Raw genomic sequence first — 26,777 nt, forward strand, 5'->3', positions numbered from 1 at the left:
GTAGGCAGATGCCTAGCAAATACTACATTCTCAACACCTCTGTTCACGGTGTCGTCTTTGTCACCAGAGATTTGCATTTTCTTTGCATCGAAAAGTATAATTGATCATTAGAACAGTTTTTAAGCAGACAAGTGATATTGTTAATTAATTCATCTAAAGTCTGCTCTTTGGTTTCACTTTAGCCACAGACTGGAAGGCAAATTCTTGGCGAGATGGAGAAGACAGGGAAGAAGTGTCAGGTGAAAGATAGCAGGCAGTTGGCAATGGAAAGTAAAGCTATATCCTTCATTCTTGATACATGCTCATGAGTGGTTGCCTAGAAACTCAATCAGCATCAACGATTCTTTCTGCTTGTATAATCACATTTGGTTACACTTAGTCATTAATTCAGCCAACATATGCTGAGAATTTCAGAACTCTAGACCTTGGGTGGATATGGATTATAGGTTATGTAAGAATGAATGGATCAGGGTTATTGTTGAAAGACAGGGTTGGAAATATGGCTCAGTGGTTAAGAGTACTTGGTGTTCTTGCAGAAGCCCAGAGTTCATTTTCTAGTACCCATGTCTGGGTGGCTCATAATCACCTATAATTCCAGCTAGGGATTTAATGGCCTAGCCTGGCTTCTCTGTGCACCTGCACACATGTGCACACAGCACACACACACACACACACACACACACACACAAACACACACACAATTTTAAAAGCCTCCTCTTTGTAAAGTCTTTTACCTGGATCTGTACCAGGTTAGTTTATGCACAAAAATCTGTCTTCCCATACTCAGCTTCAAGTTCTTTCAAAGCAGAGGCTGGTTGTCTCACTTGTACTGAGGCTCCTCCCAATAAATCGATTTCAGCATCCCTGCTAGAGATTTACACAAACTAAGAGATGAGCTAAAAGACACATTGAATCACAAATGAAGACAAAGGACTGAGGAAGAGGAGAGATCTTCCTTCAGAGCTGTGCATGGCTAGCTCGGTGTTTCTTGTGTTTTCTCTAAGGCAACAGGAGAGTGTGAAGGTGTCATGAAGGGCAGCATGATATCAAGAACTCCCTGATGGGAAGCTGCCAGTGTGGAGAAGGTGTGCAGAGCGACTTGTGTGTCTTGTCAGAGGGCAGCTCTCATTTATTGCAAGCTGGCCTTCTAGGTTGGTTAATGTGGAGAAGGAGCTGGGATTCTGGGAAGACGATAGGTCAGAATTCTGGATTTTCTTTTTTATGCAAGTACTTTTATTTGTTCCCTTAAATGTTTATTATGCTTTGAAAGTTTTCATGAAATATATATTTTATCATATTCTTACTCCTCCCAAGTCCTCCCCACCACCCAACTTCAACTTCATGTTCTCTCTCTCTCTCTCTCTCTCTCTCTCTCTCTCTCTCACACACACACACACACACACACATTCTGTCCTTCTCTCTCTCTCTCAAAAAAAAGAAAAGTCAAAAGTTAAAAAACAACAAACAAAAGCAACAACAACAACACACACACACACACACACACACACACACACATTCTGTCCTTCTCTCTCTCTCTCAAAAAAAAAGAAAAGTCAAAAGTTAAAAAACAACAAACAAAAGCAACAACAACAACACACACACACACACACACACACACCATTGAGTCCATTTTGTGTTGATCAGCTATTTCTGAGCATGGGTCCTGCCTAGAATGTGGCTGATATACCCAGTGTTACTGCATTGGAGAAAACTGGCTATTTCTCTCCAAAAAGGTAACAGTTGTCAGTAGTTTCTTAATTAGGGATGGGACTTCGTGTCTGTTCCCCATTCTCCATGGGAGGTTTTTGTCTGGTTTGAAACTGTGCAGGTTATATGTGCTGTCATAGTTTCTGTGAGTCCATATTAGCACAGGCCCTATTGTGTCTGGAACACACTATTTCTTTGAGGTTATCCACAACCTCTGGCTCTTACAATCTTTCTGCATTCTCTTCTGCATTGATCCCTGAGCCTTGATGGAAGAGGACTGAGTTAGGACCAAGTTCCACTTTTTGCACATTTTCCAGTTCTAGGTCTCTGCATTAGTTACCATCTACTTTAAGAAGAAATTTCTCTGATGAGGGTTGAGCAATGAACTGGTCTACGTAGACAACAATGACGTTAGGAGAGGGTATGATGTGAAGTTCACAAGAAATCAATAGAAAGTTGAAGGGAAAAGGAGGAAAATGGAGAGATTGCTCAATGGTTAAGGGTGCTTACTGCTCACCCAGAAGGACCTGAGTTTGGTTCTCTACACATCCCCCCACATCCAGGGGATCTGTCACCCTCTTCTGGCCTCTGCACTCAGGTACACATACCCATTCACAGTTACAAATAGGCACAATACATACAATTAGAATTAAAATTATGGTTTTTACAAAAAAAAAAGTGTTTGCTTATTTCCATAACATTGTACCGGTAACCCTGTTTGATTTGGCTGAACGTGTGCCCTGCAATGTTCAATCTCTCAACAAGAAAATTCGAGCTCCACATCAAAAATTGACTTGTGTGGACGTAGACCTCAAGGTAAAATGCCCAAGTAAATGTCTCAGTGCTTAACACTGAGATCCAAAGATTTCCTAGGTGGGCTTATGTCCATAAAGAGAGGTTGCGGAGCACCCCTTTGCCCACCATCTCCAATGAAAGACTCTGGAAAGCCAGTGAGTTTGAAGGACAAAGATCCAGGAGTTGATAGTAGAGATTCCAGACCAAGTCCCGCAGTTTAAAAGCCAGCAGAGCCCAGGGCAGAAGCAGATCAATGACCCAATTCAATCAGCCAGGCAAATCACATGATCCATCTTCCTCCACTTCTCTGTCCCCTGTCAGCCCTCAGTGGAATGGTGGCAGAATGACAGCACCTCAGTGTGTGGGCTTTGGAAGCTGCCTTCCTTCCCGTGGCATTGCTCTTGCGCCCTATCTATCACTCTATGGCTGAGTGGTATGTCATTGTGTGGTTGCATCACTTGTCTTACCCATCCTGGGCTTTGCCACCCAGCCAGCCAATATTACTTGGAAGCTCCAGGTCAATGAAGGATCCTGTCTGCAAAAGCAAGGTGGATGACACCTGATGAACAACATCTAAGGCTGTTCTCTGGTCTTTCACACACATCCACACATGCACACACATATGTGTACCTGCACACACATGCACATACACTTACACATATACACGCACTAAAAAGCACACTCCAAAGCTGATATGCTCAAGTCTGTAGCTATCCACACATAAAGCCCTCAGAGTGGTTAGATTTTACATTCCAAGATTCTAGGACGACCTGTTCTCCAATGATTCCCAAATTCTCTTGAAACAATATGACATCTTTTCTTTGTAAAGTATACACTTGGACATTTGTTAGAAGCCTAACCCTTGCTCAACATGCCAAGGCACTGAAGACAAGTTTAGAACCATTTTCCTTTCCAGAACCCACAGCCCATAGTTAGGGCATGCAGCGAACCCAGGTTTTCCTGAAATTTCTGTAATAAGTCATCAAAGAACTCCTTCTTCCAGCACACAGAAAGTTTTATGGAAAAAATCTTGATAGCCACATAAAAATCACACTTCAGAATTTTCAGTGTACAAAATAGTGGTTTATAAGAAAAAAGTGTTTTAAAGATGTTTTGAACTTAAGTAGGACGTGCTCGATTTTGGTTAAAGGATCTTAAGAGTCAAGAGAGCTACATGGTGTCAACCACTCTACTGATATGCAAAATGATGAATGATCCTGGGTGTCGTGTATGAATGATTACAGACAAAACAATATGATGTCAAACATTTGCTTGAAAATAACTAAAAGACAGGAAGGAGAAAGGCAATTAGGAATATGAGGGTGTCAAGCCAACGGCATCAGCCTTCGTAAGCACAGAAGAGGGATGGCGGAGACACGAGCTCACTAGACACACCCTTCGTCTTCTGAGGGAGTTTGAATTTTCCTGTACATTTTTGCTTACAAAAATACTTATGTTTTGAATATAAAAAGTGATAATTTGTACAGAGATAAGCAGTATAACCCTAGATAAATGTTATATTCACAATAATGAGTATTTGTACATATCCAGAAAAAAAAGAAAAGCCAGTGTCCTCTACATGTGAAGTTAGGAGTAGGGACTTGGTGAGGCTGTACTTAGTGGACAGAGCTTGGCCATCTGGAAGAGACCCAAACTGTAGTTCTGTCTTAGAATGAAAACATGGCAAAAGTGGTTTAAGTCGGCACTGTGAACGCTATTTCTTCATGTCTGAACTAAGAAATCAGGCAGCTATATTCTAAGGCAGGGAAATTGTAAATCCCCACTGAGTTCAAAATGAAGTCTTGCTTTCTTCTCTCAAAGTTGCATGCCCAGGGCCTGGGGCAGTGCCTCATACACAGTAGGGGTCGTTATACTTGTTCCATCGATGAACCAGTGTGTTCCCTTTAAAAAAAAATCTAACCCCTTTTATCATCTGAGCCTACTTCTTCCCTATAATAAACATAGGTCCCCGTCAGAGGTCAAGCTGAATCCTTTCACTGTTTTAGGCCACTTTGTAAAGGCACAAAGTGGCAGCAGCTACCAGCTCTGCCTCCATCATCCTTAGCAGCAGCAGAAGGGAAAAAAGTCAACAATCTGCCCAAAGTGACTGCTCACTGCCCTTCTGGGCTTCTACCTAAGCCAAGATAAAGAACTGGACCTCCCATGATGAGCAGAGCCATACATGGTCAAGGTACACCATCACACTCACACTGGTCAGTGCCCTCTGTTCATCTTCTTCTACATTGGATGTTCTGATGTAGTGTTCTCTTGGTCTGGAAGTGTTTTCCTGCTCCTCTGCTTGTTGGCTCTTCCTCCTGCTTCATATTTAGGTGATATCATTCCTTTAGGCAGACATACTCTGAACCATACATCAACTGTATTACCTATGAAGCACCCTCTAATCCCTTCTCTGTCTCTTTGGAACACTCTCCAAAATACATTGAGTTAATTAAAGATCTGTCCCTCACATGAAATAAATGAGGAGTAAACTCATCTTTCTCCCACCAGTTGTTTGATTCCCCCCCTTATCTTTTCATGACCTAGCAAGCAAGTTCTTTAGCTTTCTGGTAGTACTAGATACACAAACACTTCAGTTAATCTGAATGACTCATCTTCCAATATTAAAGAAAATCATCTAAAAACATCTATTACTCATCCGTTACAAAACCTTCTTCTTCTCCATGGCTTCAGCTCACAACGTGGGATGCTCATCCTCACCACAACTCTCACCCACTCTTGCTGACTCTTGTATAGTAAGCCCAAAGGGTAAGAAAATGAGAGAAAAATGATCAAACTACGTAAGTGATGCCTATATACCCCACTCCTGGCTGTTGCCACCTGCTACCTGCCTCAAGTGTTCAAATGTCAACTCTGTCAAGTAAAGTCACCAGAGATCCCTTTGGACTCTCATGCTTTACAACATCCTAGTATGGACAATTCACTCCCAAGCTGATGCCCAGTGAGGTCCTCCAACCAGATCAGCTTCTGTGTCCTGGGGGAAATGCCCTGTGGTAGCCAAAGGGCTGGTATAGATGGTCAGGTCCCATCTAGCTTCCCAGGGTTTTTATTTCCTAGAATACTTGTAACTCCATAGCTGGCCCTGCTCTGCCTTCTCCTCTCAAGTCAACCTTTGCCTTCCAAATGTTCAAGCTGGGAGTCAAATTTCCTGTAGCTATTTCATCAATTGTGCATGACCAGACATCTGTAAGCCTCTCACTCACAGTCCAGGCAACAGTAGAAAGTAAGGGCATGGAGGAGGGTATAGGGGGCTTTAGGGATAGCATTTGAAATGCAAATGAAGAAAATATCTAATAAAAATGCCTTTTAAAAAGAAAGAATTGCAGGCATTTGTTGCCAGGGGGAAAAAAAAAAGCTACCAGCAGCGCTCTCCCCACTGGCACCCCAACCAATTCAGTGATTTCTTTTAGGTTCTTGTAAATTGTACGTTGAAAATGAATGAGAGTGAATATTAGAATGTTCTCATTTTTAATCAGCTCCCCGAAGGTACTTGGACACTCATTAATGGTCCGTTTTTCTCTGTCTTGGTTCCTCAACTGAAATTCCAGAATAATGGAAATGCTTAACATCTTGTCAAGAACAGTTCTGGGACTATTTGATGGATACTGTCTTTTCCATTCAATTTTAACTCTATAAGAAGTCTCTGTCTTTGCTATAAAGTAAGCATTCTGACCCTGGTACCAGACTGTACCAGAACAACAAGATGAGGGCATGATCAAAAGAAGAAGATGGGTGAGAGGTGACAGTTCTCAAAGCCTATCTACCCATTAGAATTACCCAGGGAACTTTGGGAAAAAAACACAGTTTATACATAGGTTTGCTAGTTCAGTACACCTCGTTTAGAACCGTTGAGTTATGGTGCATAGAAAGGTCCAAATAACATGTTAGGGGAGGTTAAGGTAGGGTCTCGTAAAAGCTTCAGGCTATCAGGGAGAGATTCTGGAGGAAGAAGTGATGAGGAGACAAAATAAACAAATGGAGAAAGGGACTGGAGAGGACTTGAGTCATCAGGAAACTACCCATGGGGTGGCTAAAATGATAAGATTGATTTCTAAGATTTCTCATTGTACCTGTGCTGAGGAGGCAAGGGCTGCATCCATGAAGCCCACAAGACTGCAAACTGTGTGGACAGAAACTTGGTCTTCTAAAGTTAGCAACACCCTAGGAGGAAAATCAGTATCATGGCAGGCCGTCTTAATTACAGATCACACTCCTTACAGCACGTGCCTGTAAAAGTAGGACAAGAGAATGTAGTGAGGACTGAGGGCCCTGAACCTTGTTATCAGTTCATTCAGTATCATCTAACCATCTTTTTAAAGCAATTCTACTCACTAACAAAATGCACGTGCATGTGTGTGTATCCAGTGGGGTAATGAACCCACCATTGAGGGACAATTCTGCATACAGCTGCCCAATTTTGTATTTTGTAAATGTCACATTGGTAGCTTCTAACTGGCTATACTGGGTTGTGGAATGGAGGAAACTATAGTAACTACAGTCTGTCCTGGACTTTTTCTCTTTCTTGAGAACTTTGGTTTCCAGAATGCTGTTGGGGATTCTCAGAACATTGGGTGGATTTGAATGAGTTGAGCTGAATTAAATTGAAAGCCAAGTAAAACCTTCAGGAAAGTAATAGCAAGAGCTGAGAGGAAAATAAAATATACGCTTAAGGAAAAACAGAGTGAGATCCTAGCCTTGCAGCAAGTAGCAGGTAAAAACAGAATCTTAGGCATTAATCCAAGGCTCCCTTCGACCCGTCTTCTACCCATAATTTTTTTATCAGTGCTTCTGAAATAAGCATGATAATAACTGCATGAAATAGACCTAAAAAGTATTATCCAGACCTGAGTTCTGAAGATGCTAAGAGCGCATTTCAAAAGTTCATGCTCTCTGGAGAGAAAAGTAAGTCAAGAAAGATATAGATTGAATTGAGTTACCTGAAAAGAAAAGTGATTTTAGAAATGGCAAAAATCAATTGTGTGTTAAAAATACTATGATTCTTTAATGATATGAAAAATATTTGCACATAAAATGAGGTAAACACTAGCTGGGTATAGTGGCACATGTCTCTAATCCCAGCACTTGGGAGGCAGTCAGCCAGATCTTTGTGAGTTCAAGACTAGTCTGATCTACATAGTGAATTCTAGGACAATCAGAGCTACATAGTGAGACTTCATCTCAAATTAAAAAAGAGAAGATGGTAGGGAGAAAAAGAAAGAGAAAAAAAGAAAGAAAGGAGAAAAACGAATGAACGAGTGAACAAAGGAACAAGATGGAAAAGAACACACATCCCCAGTTACTGGTCAACAGATTAGGTCAAATTCCCCAGCAGAGATTATTCTACTCTATGGGCAGCAAGAAAAGTCCATCAAAGTCATTATATGTTTAAAAAAAAAAACTAAAAATAGACCTTGTTTAGATTTATAGCATTGACTTTTACACACTCTCTCTCACACACACACACAATCAGTTCCTATGTCTTTGGGTTCCTCCTTTTTCCAAGTGAAAAGGATGTGACTGCCTAACCTAGGTATACTAGCTGTCTCCCTCAGTGGAGAAGATGAGAAAAACATCTTGGGGTACTTTTCCATTATAGGATCCCCTCCCTGATGCCTAAAATACTTGTAGCTACACTTAAAAGGGTTTTGCTTTGGGATTTTTGTTTGTTTGGTTTTTTTGGGTTTTTTGTTTGTTTGTTTGTTTGTTTTTGTTTTTAGAAAAAGAAAAATGAGAAGAAAAAAAAACTAGTAATTAATTAAGAGGCTGGGCCACCTAAAATTAAGCTTGTCTGTAGCTGACACTCAATGCACTTTATAAGTACATATTAAGGACTATAAGAAAAACTTACCAAATAGCTAAGAACAACCACTTTATTTGAGGATGAGAAGTAAAACATCGGCACCCTCTATGACTAGAATTCTACACTGATCTAGAAAATGAAATACCTGCCTGAGGTTTATGACTTTGCACATGCTACGATGCTATTCCAGTTTTGAAAGTCACCAAATTTAAAGGACCCTTGGTCAAATCTGTGATCAGTGTTCACTACCAAGACTCTAGGGGGAAAAATTTTTCTTCATTTAGAATTGTTACTCTTGAGAAGAATTAGGAGGAAAACAGGATAAAAACAAGATTTTTTTTCACATAATTTCCATAAATGACATCATGCACTACAGATCACTGTTGCCAAGGAGATATAAGAAATACATATCAAATGGAAACAAGAACATTGATTGCAATACACATTGTACCTTCGGATTTGTCAGGAAATGTTGTCTATATGAACAAAGATGTATCCATCTTCTAAAATATGTGATCATTTGTCTACTCAACAAAGAACAAAGAAAACATCAATACAGTCTTGCAGTCCTTGTCTTTTGCAGTAGAAAAAAAGGCCAACATCCTGCCATATTTACCAAGAATACGGATGATAGTTTTTGGAACCAATCTTAAATCCCCCAGGCAGTAAATGCTTCTTTTCTCAAAGATAACAACCAATTTCCAGTCAGTGAGTAATTTTTTTCCCGGAACCATCTGATTGGAAAATCAATGAAAAGAGGAAAAAAATTAAATAAGCAATCTTTAAAAGAGGCCACAGCAAGAGAGATGGTAAGCTTCCAACCTCACCAGTCAAGGAAAGCCGGCACTTACAGCTTGTCCCAAACAAAACCGTAATTTTAACTGATCCCTGAGTTGAGCTCCACTGGATGAATGACTTCCAGGGCCTCTGGCTCTTTGGGACTAAACGAGAAGATTATTTTTAGCTCAACTATTTGGAAATCTTTGAGAACTTGGACCCGCTATTCTGTCTGGTACCAAAGCAAGTTTTTCACCGAGCTCTCAGGAAAGATCCTGACTTTTGTACACTGGGAATCCTGCAGCAACCTACCCTCCCAGAACACGGTACGGTGTCTATTCTCTTTTTCAGACCTTTGGCAAATGTCACTATCATGACCCATCTTCATTATGATGGAAGTTTTAACTTAGTAAGCAGGTAGCTCTACAGTAAGGATCCAGGAAGGAAGACCTAGTTCCGAATTTCTGACTAGCACTAGCTGCTTAGCCATGAACAATAGTTTGTAGCCCATTGCTCTTCTTGCAGCCTATCACAAAGGAACCCTTGGGTGAAAGATATGGACTTGTGGTGAATCTGTAGACGATGAGAATATTTGCAAATGCCCAAGTTTCTTTTTGCACTGTTCGGCCATCACAGCACTTTACACAGAGCAGCCAGAACTATAAATCATGAGCTGCTGTAGAAAATCCTGATGAATATGTATTTTCTTTTTCATTCAACTTTGGTTGAGCTTCTACTGTAGTTTAGCTTGTTGTACATGGCAGGAAGATGGAGTTTATGTTTTGTCAGGGAAATGAGCACGCAGATAGGTTTAAAACCAGTTGTGTGGCTTTGGGGGTATCTGAATAGGTCCAGAAGAAGGGACCTCATCCAAATGGAAAATCAGTTCTGCACAGAAAAATGGGAGATGCAAGTAGCTGAGGGGGCTCACCAGAGAAGGAACTATGGTGTAGAAAGCTCGGGTCTCCATCCTGTCCCAAAGTCACTGCCACCCCTCCTAGGGAAGCTAAAACAGATCCTGATATTGAGTAATGTCCACCTCAGAAGCCAAGGAGAAGTCCTGCTTTGGCCCTCCTAGTCACCTCTCATCGTCCTAATGAATTCCAGGCAAAGCGCAGTTTGTACTTGAGTTAATCAAATCCAGGCTTCTGTTGTGAAGCAATAGTTGAACATTCAGTGTTTCCAACAAGATGTCAGTTCAAATCCTGGCTGTGCCATTTTGTGAATTATAAAAGTTTTGTCTCTGTGAATATGACTTGTTTAGGAAAATTGAATAAAAGAAATTTTTTAGTATCAGACCTTTTTCTGACTGGAGCGTTTTATGAGCATGGTGCCTTGAAAGTCCACCCATGTTGTAGCAGTCATCAAAGTGCCTTCGGATTTTTAAGGTTACTGCATCTGTGTACCAGAGCTTATGTATCTGTTAGTGAACTCTTGGGTTGCTCTTTTGGGCAGTTGGGAATGATGTTGCCTTAAACAGGAGTGTGTAAATATCAATTTATATCCTGTGCTTAATTCCTTGTGAATTATTAATTCCAGAAGACACAACTTGACCATATTTGAGTCCTTGAACTATTTTTCAGCATCTAGGTTCTCATGAATAACAATTTTTGTTCTTAGAACAAAAAAAATCACACTATTTATAAATAGAACTCAAGCTACATATACATTTTTCTAGAGGCTCAGTCTTTTACATTGACTTAATCTATGTCTCTCCAGGTGTTTCTTACTGCTAGTTTGGCAAGAAAGAATTCTATAACTAAAAGAATCACATGCTACTTTGATCTACATCCTGCCTTAAAGAGTCGAAGGACATAGTTACATAAAATTGTTGTTATATGCATGTTTTTAAAGGCATGATTTAAAATCTAAAAACCTGTCATTTCGTTATCCCTAAAGAAAAAGCTAAGATAGGAAATCGTTTCCATTTAGCATTCAGGGCCTGTTTAAGATTAGCATTATATGCAGAGCTTTGATTTTCTAAGACCAAAGAAGCATAAAAGCAGGGAGGAAAAAAAAAACATGTCAGTATATATTCTACATAAATTTGCATAATTCAAGCCAATGCGTGAAAGTGTATGCAGGAGAGGGGACTGCTAATGGAAAGGTTTTCTCCTGAGATTTAAAATATAGTCTAAGGTTGGATTATAATGTGTATTGAGTTGTATACTTTGATTAGTTTTATGCTGTGCAAATTACATCTTTTCAAGCTGTCCAAAATCATTATAATGTAAAGTTTTGACTCATGAGGTTTAGTCTCAGTCAAAACAAGCAAATTCCTTGCGATGCTTTAAACTTTGAGCTTATATGAAAATGGATTGTTCAGGAGATGGTGTTGTAAATGTGCAGTTGTATCGCTACCTCGTCACTTTTAATTAGAAAGAGCCTAGTGGACCAAATTTTTGTATGTGATAAAATGAGATGGGAGAACAAAAATCAATGTCAAATTATTTTTAGTATCATGGAGTGGGAAAATATTCTAAACATAATAAATTAGACTTTAGAAAATGTTTTAGTGATAAAATTATTTTAAATGTACATTAAAAAGTGAAAATAAAAGCTGGAGAGGTGTCTCAGGGTTTAAGAGTCTTCCTGATCTTTCAAAGAACCCTGAGTTGCTTACACCACCCATGTTAAGCTCACAACTGACAATGAATCTGGCTCCAGGGATCAAACATCTCTAGCCTGTTCAGGCTCTTGCAGTCAGATATGTGCACTTACACATAGACACACGTAATTAAAAATAAAATAAGAAGAAAACCTAGGAAAATATTTCCTATATTTGTCATGAAGCATATGAGACCAGTAAATATAAATATTTATTATAGTAGCAATTATAATAACAAAGGAATGAAACTACCTCAAGTGTCCATTGGTGGGACACTAGTTAATGTAACACATGCATATGACAGACATCCTAAAGTTCCTGAAACAAAAGGATTATTGAGCCTCTGTGTTAAGAGAGATGAACTGAGCCCTCTATCTAGAGGTTCCATGTAGTGACTGAATCCAATGAATCACAGATAAGCAATAAGTAATGATTGTTTAGTAATTACCTACCGCATATGTGCAGACATTTTCTTGTTATGCTGGGAACAGTACAATTCACATGATGTTAGATATTATAAATAATCTAGAGGTAAGTGACTCAAAATATACAGGACAATGTTCATAGGCCATATGTAAATACAAGACAGCTTATATCAGGGCCTTGAGCCTCTTTAGATCTTGGTACCTATGGTGAGGTGATGGTCTTGGGACAAATGCCCCACAAATATGTTTGTGAGCAAAATGAGAATTCTGTCTACATAAAGCTAAGCTGGTCTACACAGGTAGTAGACAACAGGACTCACCTTTGGGGAACAAACCAGTATTTAGGAGAGAGAAAAACACAACTAGATTTACTTATAACTTTGTACCCTTTTCCTTTCCATTTTTGGAAATACATTAGTTATATATGCAAAACTATTTTAATACACTTAAGCACTGTAGGCTACATAAGCTAAACCACTGAAGTTCTTAATGCGTAGTCTTAAACACTGCAAAAAGAACCCATGGTTGCAGGGAAAACCTTTCAACGTTCTTTGTCTTATGATATTTTCATCATTTCTCGTTAAGTTTTTTTTCACCACAGCAATTATGTCTCATCCTCCAAAAAGTCTCTTCTCCCAACTTGTAGATCCATGTTAAGTGCTGTTCTAGACAATTGTACCCATCAACAAATGAGAGAAAGGTCCTTGCCCTTGTGGAGGTTGAATGTTATGGGTCATATATGAAAAAATGCATACCATAAAATAAAGATAAGAATAATCTAGTGAGTTGGTAATGCAAGGGAGGGCAGAAAATTAGAGCAGGAAAAAGGGGGTTGGGGATGAACAATATACTTCACAATATTAAATAAGATGACAATGGCTGCACTGAACATGATGGCATGGGAGAAAGACCTCAAAAAAGACTTGAGGAGTTCAGCCACGTGGACACGCTGGTGCAGGGATTTTACCCAGAAGAAGGAAACCACAAGGATCCTAGGACAGGTTGTGCCAGGTATGCTTTTGAGGGACACCAAGGAATCCATTACAGCTACAACTGGAACTGAGCAGGAAAGTCAAAGATGAAGTCACATGACTTGAGGGCTGTTCGGATCAGGTAGATCTTGTAGACATATGATGTTGACTGGTAAAGGAAACTAACAGCCATCCTGGTTAGAAACTCCTGTGGTTTTCCATGGTAACTCACACTCTGTCATCCTCATGCATGAACTGAGTCCTGAGACTTGGCTAAACACTTACCATTATGCAGTGAGTATGCAGTCTCATGCAGTGAGTATGACAACACCTTGTTCCTCTCTTCTGATGACTGTTAGTAAATAAGTATCTTGAGTGATGCTCAATGGTTCTAACTGGATCTGCGTGCCAGTATTTAGGTTCCTGTACTGGACCGTCCTCTAGTGCTTCCAACAAGGACAATCAGTCCATTTGTTCAATAACAAAACTGTTTTTGCTGCTTATTTTGTTCCTCCTTTTAACTCATACTGCTTGATATTGGTGATGAAATCTTTCTTCCAAGCACATTCCAAACTACCTGTGCTCTCTTTCTACCATTCTCCAGATCCCCAACTCACTCTTCTTCCCTAATGTTTCCATGATGACTTTCACACCACCACTGGTGCCTAAACACCCTCAAACTCCCTTTCTGTCAATAGCCAATAACCTCAAGTCTTTCATAGAAGTACCTCTTGGCTTCAGTCTACATCCTTCAGTGCTCTGTGTGCATAGTTAAAAACCTCCTCCTGAGTATCTTCTTAAGTGTGTTCTATGAGGAAGAGGAACTGATTTTTCAATCAATGCATCCAGTTTTAATTATAGCAAAGGTTGTGCATAGAATGCTCGTTCCATTATTTTTTATCTGAGTCTTCTTCAAAACAGCTCATATCTTGTTTCTGTAACAAAAAAAATCATACATAAGTATAATTCATTTTGATTATGGGTATTCCAATTCCTGCCATGATCCCCCATATCTCCTTTTTCAAATAATGCCTCAAGTGCACATGTGTGTGTGTGTATGTATGTGTGTGTGTATATGTGTGTGTGTGTGACTAATGTATGTGTATACATATGTATATAATTAGTGTTGCCTATACATACATGAGTTTAGGGCTGACCAATAGGGCTTAAACAAACTACCATGGGTCTTGTCGCAAAACAAAAAACAAAAAAACAACAAACAAAAAAACTGACTTTGTCTCCCTCAGCAGCCATAGACTGCTTATAGCTTCTCAACTCAGGAAGGGAGGGATGCCGTGAGTCTTATCTCTATTCACATTGGGATGTTGACTGGTGTGCTCTTATGTAGGTCTTGACAGGCAACTATAGATGTTGAGAGCTTGTGGAAGCAACATCCCTGCCTTGTCCAGCAGGAACTCTTTTGCAGTAGTTCTCTGCCTTTTATCTGCTTTTTGGTTCCTCTTCCATGAAGTTCCCTGAAGAGCTGATGTCGCTATCAGAATCACAGGGTTTGCCAGAAAATGCCTTAGTCCCATTTGAACACTAGCATCAGTGGTTTGAGGGTTGGCATTTTTCCTATTCAGGGTATGACTTAACATGGTGATTCCAATGTTAGAAGCTTGCTCCCACTATAATGTGTGTGAGAGGCAATGTGAGCCTTAAGGAGCAGGCCCCAGAGCAAAGTCACAAAATAGACACTTTCCGTTGTTCTAGCTTCATGTCTGCCTATCCCTCCCACCTTGATATAATACACCATGGTTGATGCAGCCAAGAAGGCCTTTTGGAGACCCTGGGCTACATGGTGTTTTCACTCTCCAGATCTTCAGCCTCCAGACTGTTAACTAAATGAACCTCTTTCCTTTATGAACTCCTTGCCTCAGGTGTTTCATTACAGTAGCAGTATAGTACAGTATGGCAAGCCCAGTACGTAGTACATGGCAAAAAGTGTTTGTATCCTTTCATGGGAGAGTCTGGTAACACTGGATATGTGGTTTTAGCTCTTTTGATGATGAGATTTCTAAGACTTGAAATTATTCTAAAATCTCATGTACATGCCTGAGTTGGGGCATATTTCTGGGTATAATTGCAAGATATTCCAATCTTTTCATGAACACCATAAAAGTGTTATGGTGTGTGGTGTGCCTTTTAAATTTTCTGGGGTGGCTGTCAAAACTAACATTTGATCACTCTTCCCTCGTTTTGTTATTATTTCCCTTAAGAGAATGTTATCCAGATCAATGACTATGAAGATTCTATATGAAAACACAGGACTAGCTATCCAAAAGCTCATTTACAACCCACAGAAGCACCCGTGCGCATTCTTCCATTGAAGAAACTACTCATCCCTAAGTAAAACATAGCCGAAAATTCAGGTTTCCCAAGCTTATGCTGCCTATGATATCATGCTAATATATCATTCATTGCTCTCCATATCCAGGCTCTGTGGAGTAAGAATCCAGGTCCTTTTAGGTTAGAGTCAAAGAGACCTGTATCTGCTTCCTATGGCCCACGTGGCATGGTGCATGGTTTAAGTCCACCCAGCTCTTTAATTGACCCCCAGTACTAACAGCTTAATAGGACACAGAGGCATTATAGCCTGCAGATTTTAAATTAAAGTTTCAGACTCCCCCAGGGTAGGCACAGTACTTCAATTAACTCTAATTGGCATTACACATGATTAACAAGTGAAAAACATGGGTTTTCTGAAAATGTGTCTTTTCTCCCATGAATTCTGAGAAACGGATGGGTGAGTGCAAAAATGAGGGGGATGCGACACAGTGTTGCATTGGCAAAACTCTGAAAACAACTTCTACACATACAAGAAAAGAGGGAGAAAGATGGTAATTAATGTTATAGATAATTGGTTCGGTAAGAGGTTAAATCAATGTTAAGTTAAAAAAAAAAAAAACAATGTTCTAAATCACAGGATTGGCACAATATCACCTTTCTTCACAACCCAGACACATACAAGACTGAAAATAAGTATATAGTAACCTGTCAGGGGCAATTAATTATCCCTGCATAATGGCAACTGTGCTGGTATTTATCTAAGTCGTTTGAATATGTCATTTTCCTTTTCTAATAAATTAGTCTTGCAAGAAGGAAAGTTATGTTTTGCTAAGACTATCCATTCTTTCGGAATAAATGCAGCAAAGAAATGTGTTTAGAGTGTTTTCACCCTCCATCGACATCAGTCCATGTGTAAGGCAATGAGGATTCTGTCAACAGTGGATTGATGTATTCTTAAATCAGAAGAGGAAGCAAGGTTCTAAATATGAAAAAAGCAAATGCCAGAGGGGACTGCACACATGCCCATTCATCTGCTCACCCTAACTCCATCATGCCAAAGCCCTTCCCTGGAGAGTCCACTGATGTCTTTACATCTCTTCTAGAGCCCAAGATGATTGTCCTGCTCTACGTGACGAGTCTTGCCATCTGTGCAAGTGGACAACCTCGGGCCAATCAGGCTAAGGGAGAGAGCTACTCTCCAAGGTACATCTGCAGCATCCCTGGATTACCTGGGCCCCCAGGTCCTCCTGGAGCAAATGGCTCCCCTGGACCCCATGGTCGCATTGGCCTTCCTGGAAGGGATGGTAGAGATGGCAGAAAAGGAGAGAAGGGGGAAAAGGGCACTGCAGGTAAGGAATCACCATGAGGCTCTGCAAACATCCTCCTCTGCCCCCCACCCAAACCTCTCCCTTTGTTGCTTCTTCTGGGTGGGAACTGCTCCTTCAAACACTTCTGCCCTTTACCTTCATTAGAAATAACAACTCACTAGACCATGACTGTGCTTCAAACTCTGTTCAGCCTTAGTTGGCCACAATGGTGACTTTTCTCGGGTGGATATTTGTGACATTGGAAATGAAAGAAAACTGATTCTGGTTAAAGGCACTGTGGGAGATGAGCACAGATGGACAGGTGCTGTGCATGACCGCTGGAGCTGGACTCTCAACAACTGATGACTGGAACCACTGGACAACAGCTGGATGCATGGAAGCTTAGGGAGAGGAGCAGATGGGACAGAGCAGGGAAAGAATTGGCATGCAGAAGCTCAGTTGCCACCCTGCTCAGAACTAACTTTCTGCACCAATATTCCTCAAGGGCTTATAGGTTTTTTTTTTCATGTATACAGCTAGGACAATAGTGTCATGTAGATGGCCTTCCTTTTCTCAGCACTCTCCCAGCTGCCCTGCAACAGCTGCCATGTAGACTTCACATAGCTCTTGAAGACAATACAATTGTCCTCTAGTCCTTCACTGGTTTTCAGGCTTTTCTCCCTGCAGAAAGGTTAGCCTGGGAAGCTTGCCAGAATCCACAGTCCTTCAGAGGAAGCCAAATTGAAATTCTACAGAAGTTATGTGAACTCTACAAGAGGAAGGGATTTGGAATCAATCTTTGAAAACAAGCCTCTGAGTGTACAACTTAAAAGATAAGAAGGAAAAAAAATACATAGATCTCAAAAATATCCCTCGCTCTAGTCACCACACCTGATTTACTGGGGTTCTGTGAGACAGTACCACAGTACATATCCAGATTATTGGCTAATGCATCATTTACAAATATTCCAGGCAGAAAATATTGGGCAAATCAATAGCTGTCAGATGCATGAGCACTGTTCAATATTACAGAACATTGCATAAAGATTCAATGTCAAATAAGCAACTTTGAATTTGGAGCTTAAACATAGTTATTCAAGGGTGTCTGTCCATAAGATGGCTCATGTGGAATGAAATTATGACTGAGCTATGATTATGAATATCCTTAAATTTCTATGGCACACAAATTATAGTTCTATATAGTGACCCTTTCATCTTGCTGTGTCTGGAAGGAAGAATGTAGTGGCTAATCACACAAGCAGAAAAACAGATTCAAATCTTGGCTCTTTCAGCCAAGACTAAGCATCCCTGGGCAAAAATCATCTTTGAGCTTCATTTGTAAATTGCCAATAGTAAGGGAAATTGTGAATTTTAAGGGTAGTTATATATGCATAATGTCCCAGACAATAATTGCCATATGCTAAGTACTTGGAAACGTTAGATATTGTTCATTATTAAATTTTGATCCACAGATCAAAAGTAAATCTGTGGCCATCCAAAGCCACTAAGTAAACAAACAAAAAGATTAATACATCCATAAGGTAGTAATACCATCATTCAGATAAAACATAATATTCTTAAATGCTACAGTTTGAGCCCTCTGGGGTTAGGGCTAGTCCTTTATACAATCTATTCATCCCTGTATGAATCTGTTTCTGAGTACCTATTTACTTGGAAACATTTTTGTGTACCTCTAACTACCAATTTTCATTTCTGGAGAGTGTTTGTTTCCCAGCCTCCATACCAATGTCATTTAATGCTGAATAATTTTTAGAGCTGGGTAAAGTTCTTGGTATGGTGTTTGACAGCATCTCCCTGGGTATCAGTGGCAAACCTTCCCCAACCTTGACAAACAAGAATAGCTCCAGACATTGCAAACTGTCAAAAAAAACACAACTGCCAGGTATATCTGAACACAGACATCTGTCAGAAGGTAAAGGAAAAAGACTATCTAAGCTCTTCATCACTGTAGCACCACATGCTGACCATTTATTAAGAACTCATCATGTGTCAGGAACTCACATTAACATTCATCATTATGATCTGCTGTAACTGTAATATGCAATAAAATAATGCTATAAATGAAACTATTGAGATTCAAAATAAAGTGACTTTTCCAACCTGAAGTTATATCAATCCAACAGCCACACTGAAGGTTATACACAGCTCAGAAAGGAAAGATAGGCCTGGCTGGTTGTGAAAAGACACACACATCACTCAGAAGCCATGTTTGTAACATGGCTGCAGATGAGTCCAAGGCTGGGATGTTCTACTCACTCCTTCCTCTCCAGTGACAGCACAGGGTCTTTTTGTATGTGCTCCCTTCTTAGATACCAGATTGCCTTCACCTCAACCAAGTCCAGGCAGAATAAATAGTGTTCTTTTCCAACTTCCCTACTCTAATTAGAAATGAAGAGATTATTACATCACATCATAAATTCTTTGCAAAGATACAACTCACTGGTCTGTACCAATTATCATAATATAGGATTCAATTACATCTGAGAGTGCTCATTCAGATATTGCTACAACTACCTCACAAAGCATTCTTATTGTTTTGGTTGTGAGACTTGCCTTTAACAGTTGAGCCATCTTTCAAGTCCTCATGAAACAGTTTTTATTCCAGTTTAATATATGAATTATAGTATCCATGAGCTTATAATACCGAGCTCCAATCATGGAGGCTTTCATATAGTGAATGGTCAGTCAGTCAATATTAAATGAAATAAACATACGATATATGTTTGAATGGATACATAGATCCATTGATGGAAGGAAGGAAGGAAGGAAGGAAGGAAGGAAGGAAGGAAGGAAGGAAGGTGGGAGAGAGGGGGAGGGAGGGAGGGAGGGAGGGAGGGAGGGAGGGAGGGAGGGAGGGAGGGAGGGGATGAGGTTTGTTAGATGGATGATGTACAGATGAATGGAAGTATAAGAAGATTCTAATGAGGAAATCTAGGTAGACCAATTTGAGAGGGAACTAAAATAAACAAACAAACAACACCCTGTATGGCTAAGCTTCAGTAATACATACTTTAATACTTAATGCATAATGATTTGTCCTCTTTTATTTTTCTTCTGAGTATGTAGTCTTCTGATACATGGGAAAACTCTCCATATAAAGAGGAAGAATTTCTACATGTTGTTATTCTATTTCTTCCATGACTAAATGTATCCAGCAGACCAGGGTATTAAATGTGTATTGCAATAGAAAATATAAACACTGGAGTTGTAAAGAGCCCCTCACATTTATAATTTGCATTTCAATACTTATTCTCAACAAATTTTCAAGGGGATAAGCCCTCAAGCAACCTACTCCAAACCTTTATTCCAATGACACTGGGAAGCCTAAGTTCCCAGTCCCCAAGAAGGAGATCTTACCTCTTCTTCAGATTCACTACCCTGCCTGCAGCTGAAATGGGTTTTATCTCAGTCACAGTTAACTGTGTTACCCACTAAGCTCAGAATAGACTTCTAGAAGGAGTTACAGAGACAAAATTTGGAGCTGTGACGAAAGGATGGACCATCTAGTGATTGCCATATGCAGGGATCCATCCCATAATCAGCTTCCAAATACTGACACCATTGCATACACTAGCAAGATTTCGCTGAAAGGACCCAGATATAGCTCTCTCTTGTGAGACTATGCCGGGGCCTAGCAAACACAGAAGTGGATGATCACAGTCAGCTATTGGATGGGTCACACGGCCCCTAATGGGGGAGCTAGAGAAATTACCCAAGGAGTTAAAAGGAACTGCAACCCTATAGGTGGAACAACAATATGAACTAACCAGTACCTGGGAGCTCTTGTCTTTAGCTGCATATGTATCAAAAGATGGCCTAGTCGGCCATCACTGCAAAGAGAGGCCCATTGGACTTGCAAACTTTATATGCCCCAGTACAGGGGAACGCCAGGGCCAAAAAGGGGGAGTGGGTGGGTAGGGGATTGGGGGGGTGGGTATGGGGGACCTTTGGGATAGCATTGAAAATGTAAACGAGGAAAATACCTAAAAAAAAAAAAGAATAGACTTCTATCCAGTGTCTCTGTATTACAAATGGAGTCCTTGTGAATGAGTGTCTAACCAAGAACCTTATAAGCAGCATGATTTGTGTTGGTAACAAAATTCTATGGTTAAAATTGTTGCTAAAATATCAACAGGCCAGACCCCCGGAGCTCCCAGGGACTGGACCACCAACCAAAGAATACACATGGAGCGACCCATGGGGCTGGCCATGTATGTGGCAGAAGATGGCCTTGTTGGGCATCAGTGGGAGGAGAGGCCCTCGGGCCTGAGGGTGTTCAATGCCCCAGTGTAGGGGAATGCCAGGGTGGGAGGATGGACATGGGCAGGTGGGGGAGCACCCTCATAGAGGCAGGGGGAGGAGGGATGAGATAGAGGGTTTCCAAAGAGGAGACCTGAAAAGGGGAAAGCATTTGTAATGTAAATAAAGAAAATATCCAAGAAAAAGAAATGTTATTGAGACAAGAATGGTTTTATTACTATATTGAAGATCAATACAGAAAAGGATAAGCTACTTATTGAAGCTAAAACACAGATTCTAGACATTGTAGTCTTTGATTCGTGACCAGCAAAAGAAAGTTTATATGTCATTTCTACACCAATGAATCAAGCATTGAAAGTTAAGATTTTTATGACCTTGTTTCAAGAAATATTTATCATGTGTGTTCCGTATAGAATTTCAACTTAAAAGGACTGACTGCATTAAGGGGACACAGCTGTTGTTGATAAAAACACTGATCTTGTCTCATAAAGAATGGTGACAGTCATCACCAGTATCCTCCCTGCGTTGTGAATTGTTAAACAGCCACTTTCACAAGGATTGAAGGACATGCATGACATTCTGAGGGCAAAGCTTTCATTCTCCTAAAATTTACATTACCAAGATATTTCCTTGTTAATTTTGCCAATTAACTGGGAAAAAAGAATCAAGTGATCACATGTATGCATTGAAGTATGTACAGCACTCCAATAATTGATATCAAAGCACCACAAGATAAAAGGCTTAGCTGAATAAAAGTTACTGCGATGAAAAACGTGGCTACAAGTGAAACCATGCATTAACAATACATTTTCCCAGATGACAAAAGTATAATAATAACAGAAAATAACAATTTGGATACTTTGGGTGGAGATGCTATTATCTATGTATTGTTTATGACATGGATTCAGTCGCAAAATTAAAACCAATTACTGTGTTTAAAAAAAAAGTCAATTTTGTTGACTGCTTTCAATCAAGATCATTATCTCTCTATATCTAGCCTCTAGCTAACCTGCATATGTAAAGATTTGAACATACAGAAAATAGTCCTATACAGTGGCTTAGAATTCACTGAAACTCTTTCATGTCCGTTGTTTTTTCTATATGTAAGGAGACTCAGAGAAATTAGAATACAAATCTAAAGTGATGCATTTGGTGGCAGAGACAGCCATAAGGAAAGAGGCATTTAGATGGAGGAGAGAAAGAAATTATGAAACTGGGAAAGCTTGGGGTCCTTCTAATCCTAATACACAGGATTAAAAAAAGATTCTCATAGATTTCCTCCAGTACTGGAGACCTTAATTAGAGCCTAACGAATTAAACTAATTACCATCTCAGGACTCAGTTTTCCCTTCCAAAAGCAAGCCTATAGCATGGTGAAAGTAATCATTATTCTTCAGGTATAGTAACATAAGAAGCCCAACGTTCCAGATGTGCTTACAGTTTTCAGGATCAACCCAACATATTCTCCTAGAAAATGGGGTGCCAAGACTCCAGAGTTGGGCAGGCTTAGGTTGAGATAGCAGCTCCGTCACTCACTAGCTCTGTTCTCTGCAATGGAGTTAATAATTTTTAGTTAGTAAAATTGTTGGGGGATTTAAACAAGATAATTCATGCAAATAAAACATTTAATATAAGTCCTGGTATAGTTGATAAATAACAGATTTGATTTTGATTAATTACTTTATTGTGAACTCAAACAGGAATGGAACAGGGCAAAGACTAAGCTGTCTCCAAAGCATCATCTAGCCCTGTCTGCCCGAGACTCATTGTGTAGTCTTTCTGTAGTGACAAGTACCAGGATATGACTCATATGCACCAGCTAAACTGTCTTTCAAATAATATCTAATTAGTTTAATTAGTTAGGGGCTAATTAAAGTCTCTAATATTGGAGGAAATCTATGACAATCTTTTTTTAATTATCAGTCTTAGTAGATCAATGATTTCCAATGGCTTTTTAATTAGTGGAATGCTGTTGATAGTTGACTGTTTTCAGACATGTTTAAGGTGTGTTAGCAATGGGTAGGTATGTTATCTGTGACTCTCTAGAAGAACTATTAACTTAGCTATTGATTATTTTTGAAGGTCTAAAAGGTAAAACTGGACCCCTGGGCCTTGCTGGTGAGAAAGGAGACCAAGGAGAAACTGGAAAGAAAGGACCCATAGGACCAGAGGGTGAGAAAGGAGAAGTCGGTCCAGCTGGGCCTCCTGGGCCAAAGGGAGACAGAGGAGATCAAGGGGACCCAGGGCTGCCTGGAGTGTGCAGGTGTGGAAGCATTGTGCTCAAATCTGCCTTTTCAGTTGGCATCACAACCAGCTACCCAGAAGAAAGACTACCCATCATATTTAACAAAGTCCTCTTCAATGAGGGGGAGCATTACAACCCTGCAACGGGGAAGTTCATTTGCGCTTTCCCAGGGATCTATTACTTTTCTTATGACATCACGTTGGCCAATAAGCACCTAGCAATCGGGCTGGTGCACAATGGGCAGTACCGGATAAGGACCTTTGATGCCAACACAGGGAACCATGATGTGGCGTCGGGGTCCACAGTCATCTACCTGCAGCCAGAAGATGAGGTCTGGCTGGAGATCTTCTTCAATGACCAGAACGGCCTCTTCTCAGATCCAGGCTGGGCAGACAGCTTGTTCTCTGGGTTTCTCCTCTATGTCGATACAGATTACCTGGATTCTATATCAGAGGATGATGAGCTGTGATCCAGACCACTACAGGCCTGAATGTTGCAAACATGAGTACCACAGTGGCTGACACTCTAATCTGGAGTGCTGGAAGGTGGAGCAAGTGATACGGGGATTCAGAAAACGTTTTTTACAGACGACTCTGGCTGAGTTATCAAAATAAGACAAACCACCAACTAGCTGAAATCACAACAAAACGAATGGCATACAATAACCTCAGACATGGACCCCCTAAAGTAATGATCCTAAATATTGAAGCAAATTAAAGCAAATGATGTTAACAAATTTGAATGCCCTTGGCAATACAACCAGCTGGAAATGACACTGCCTCATTAAATATTCATAAAACCCCAGTTTTGTTTGTTATTTAGGACAGTCATAACATTACAGTGAAATTTGTTGACAATTCTCAAGAGTCAAAAAAAAATAAGAGATGCTAAGAATTTTCTAACAAATTAAATAGTGACAAATTTCTTTTATTTATTCTTTTATGCTTATACATGTTCCAATAACTCTGTGTGTGTGTGTGTGTGTGTGTGTGTGTGTGTGTGTGTGTGTGTGTGTGTGTACACCAGAAGACATCAGCTGTCTCTCCTCAGATGCCATCCATCTTGTTCTTTGAGCCAGAGAGTTCACTGAACCCGGAGCTCACTGATCTGGGTAGCCTGGCTGACTAGTGAGCCCGGAAGCTTCCTGTTCCTATCTCTCCAGCACAAAGATTACAAGCGTGTGCCACCATGCCTGCCTTGTATTCATATGGGTTCTGAAGGATCAAGCTCAGGTCCTCATGCTTACAAAGCACACACTCTGGACTGTGCTGTCACCCCAGCCGTCCGCAGCTATCTAATGAGACTGTGTGGAGCAGACATTGAGTGCTGAACCAGACAGAGAAAGATGGCAGTAGCCTTATTTTGTATAGGCTAGAGTGTGGAGAGCACTTTGACACAGTGGCATGAGATGATCACCATGGTAAATAGATCAAATCTATGCTAGAGACACGTAGACCGTGACTCCTGCCTGGGGTTGGAAGCCAAAGATTTCTCACAGAGAAAAAGCACTAAGCATGCCAAAGTACAAGTGTTTCTATGGGTCCAACAGTTGCAGAGGAAAAAAGGGTTCACATTCTGTAGTCTACACATCCCCTCTGACATGTCAGTGTTATTTTCAATTGAGAAGGAATGAAAGACAGAAAGAGGGAAGCCTGAGAAAGGAACTCAAGGTGGTGATTGGAGCAAAATAGTTTTCTAACACAAATATGTTTCTTCCAAACAAGGGTGCTACTTAAATTATGGGGGGAAAACATTTCTCACAAATTTCCCAGAGCTAGAATGCAGCAAAGCACATGTCCCAGATCCATGAGTAAGCTGGAGTGAAGATGAACAGGGAGGAACCTGAATATCAGGGCAAACTACTACCTTCCAAGCCTCTCACTTCCTTCAGCCATTTTTATTAGAGTTGGCATCAGCTGCCCACTGTGATTCCCTATTTAATCTCAGCCACCATGATTCTGTCTTAAGTATCACTGCTGTGGTCTGCAGTAATGGCATTCTCTTGTCTTTCGCCCTATATCTTCTATGTGTCCTTCTCCTGTTCACTAAGGATTTCAGTGCCTACTATACATGAAACACCAGGCTGGATCCTGTGATAAAGAAGGAAAACCAAGATGAATGTAGTCTGGTCTAAGCCATCCGACTCCTAAGAAGACAAGAAATGATATGCATGCCCACACACCTATACACAAGTCCCAATGCTCTGAAAAAGAAAATGCTAAGTCCCAGGAGAGTGACTGTATTTATGGAATGGGTCCCAAAGTGAGGCACTGCCATCATCAGAGGTGACGCAATGATCACACAGCCTGTGTATATGAAGTGCCCACCTTGTCCAATGTATTACTGTATTCTGCCTGCTGAACTCTGTCTACTTCTTGCTCTCTGAATCAATCCATAGGCTCAGGGGCCAACAGCATCAAGAATAGACAAAAAAAGAAGAAAAGGTGGGTTTGAGATATTCACTTATCTCTAGATAACAGCCACTGCTAGAATTCCAGGCTACAAAGCATAGCAAGCAGCCAACAGAAATACACAATAAAATATAGGCCATTTGAAACCAGGTGAATTTCCTAAAGAAACTATGAAGACTGTCTTGACCCACAAGATTGTTGTATAATTAAAACTTTCTTCTAACTGTGTTCTTCTAACGCAATTTTGAGCAAGGCCTTGTTAAATAGCTGAAGATAAGGTTGAGTTCTTGATTCTCTACTGAACAAGTATTGGGATTACAGGCATGCACGTCTATGCCCAGGTTCGTGGTGCTGGGGATCAAAACCAGGGCTTTATCCGTGCCAGGCTAACAATCTACCAGCTGAGTCACAGTCCCATCCTAACAAAGGCATTTTGTCAACATCTTGTAAATGATTCTTCATTGCAAAATCCATTTCATGTAGTTTTTTTTAATGGAGTTTCTTTCCCTGGTTTTATGCCCAAGATGAATTTGATTTTAAGTTATTAGCAGGGTGACGATGAGGGTCAGACAGCTGCTGTGGGAAATGAAAAGCAGGTTTCATATTAAAATGATAAAAAAAAAACTTCAGGAAATGCTTGAATGCTTGTGTCTTCGAGTCCTTAAAGAGGATCTCAGCCATCATTTTTCTACATCTGTGAATATTTTTGTAAAGAGGGAGGAGATTGGTTTGTTTCTAAAAACAATCCAAGTCTCAGTCCTATCATTCTTGGTAAGGACTACCTTGTAATGAATATGTATCATGTCATATTTCTGTATTATACACTTCCTTCTTCTAGAAGATCATGAGCCCTAAACAGATACTGGGTCTACCAGCAACTGACCTTGGACAAACTAGTCTTCAAATAAAATATATATGAGTGATTTATTGAAACCTAGTTTGGGTATTTTGTCATAAAGGCCAAGTTGGACTAAGACAATCTTGACTGTAATTATGCCCTAGTTTTACAAGTAGAGAATCAGGGGGACAGAAAGGATAAAAACATGTATGAAGTAAACCCTAAGTGCACAGTAGTTCCAGGCAGTCTGATCTCAAAGTCCGCATTCTTCATCATCACTGTGGAACTCCAACTCCACGGTGCTT

General features: G+C 40.3%; 1 protein-coding gene across 3 annotated transcripts in view; it reads left to right on the top strand.

Annotated features, from left to right (window-relative positions):
- Nucleotides 1–26,567, top strand: part of C1qtnf7 (C1q and tumor necrosis factor related protein 7) — a 103,702-nt gene extending 77,135 nt beyond the window's left edge. The window contains exons 1-3 of one of the 3 annotated variants that reach the window (NM_175425.4): nt 9,363–9,423; nt 16,494–16,739; nt 23,061–24,027. In NM_175425.4, coding sequence (NP_780634.2) covers nt 16,502–16,739; nt 23,061–23,692 — 870 coding nt within the window. In that variant the 5' untranslated portion in view covers nt 9,363–9,423; nt 16,494–16,501 and the 3' untranslated portion in view covers nt 23,693–24,027. Of the gene's footprint in view, nt 1–9,362; nt 9,424–16,493; nt 16,740–23,060 lie in introns of those variants that run through there. The other 2 variants (XM_006503665.4, NM_001135172.1) reach the window with 2 other exon arrangements.
- Nucleotides 26,568–26,777: the final 210 nt, after the last annotated feature.

This window comes from Mus musculus, chromosome 5 (assembly GCF_000001635.26).
Source record: "Mus musculus strain C57BL/6J chromosome 5, GRCm38.p6 C57BL/6J".
Taxonomy (NCBI): Eukaryota; Metazoa; Chordata; class Mammalia; order Rodentia; family Muridae; genus Mus; species Mus musculus.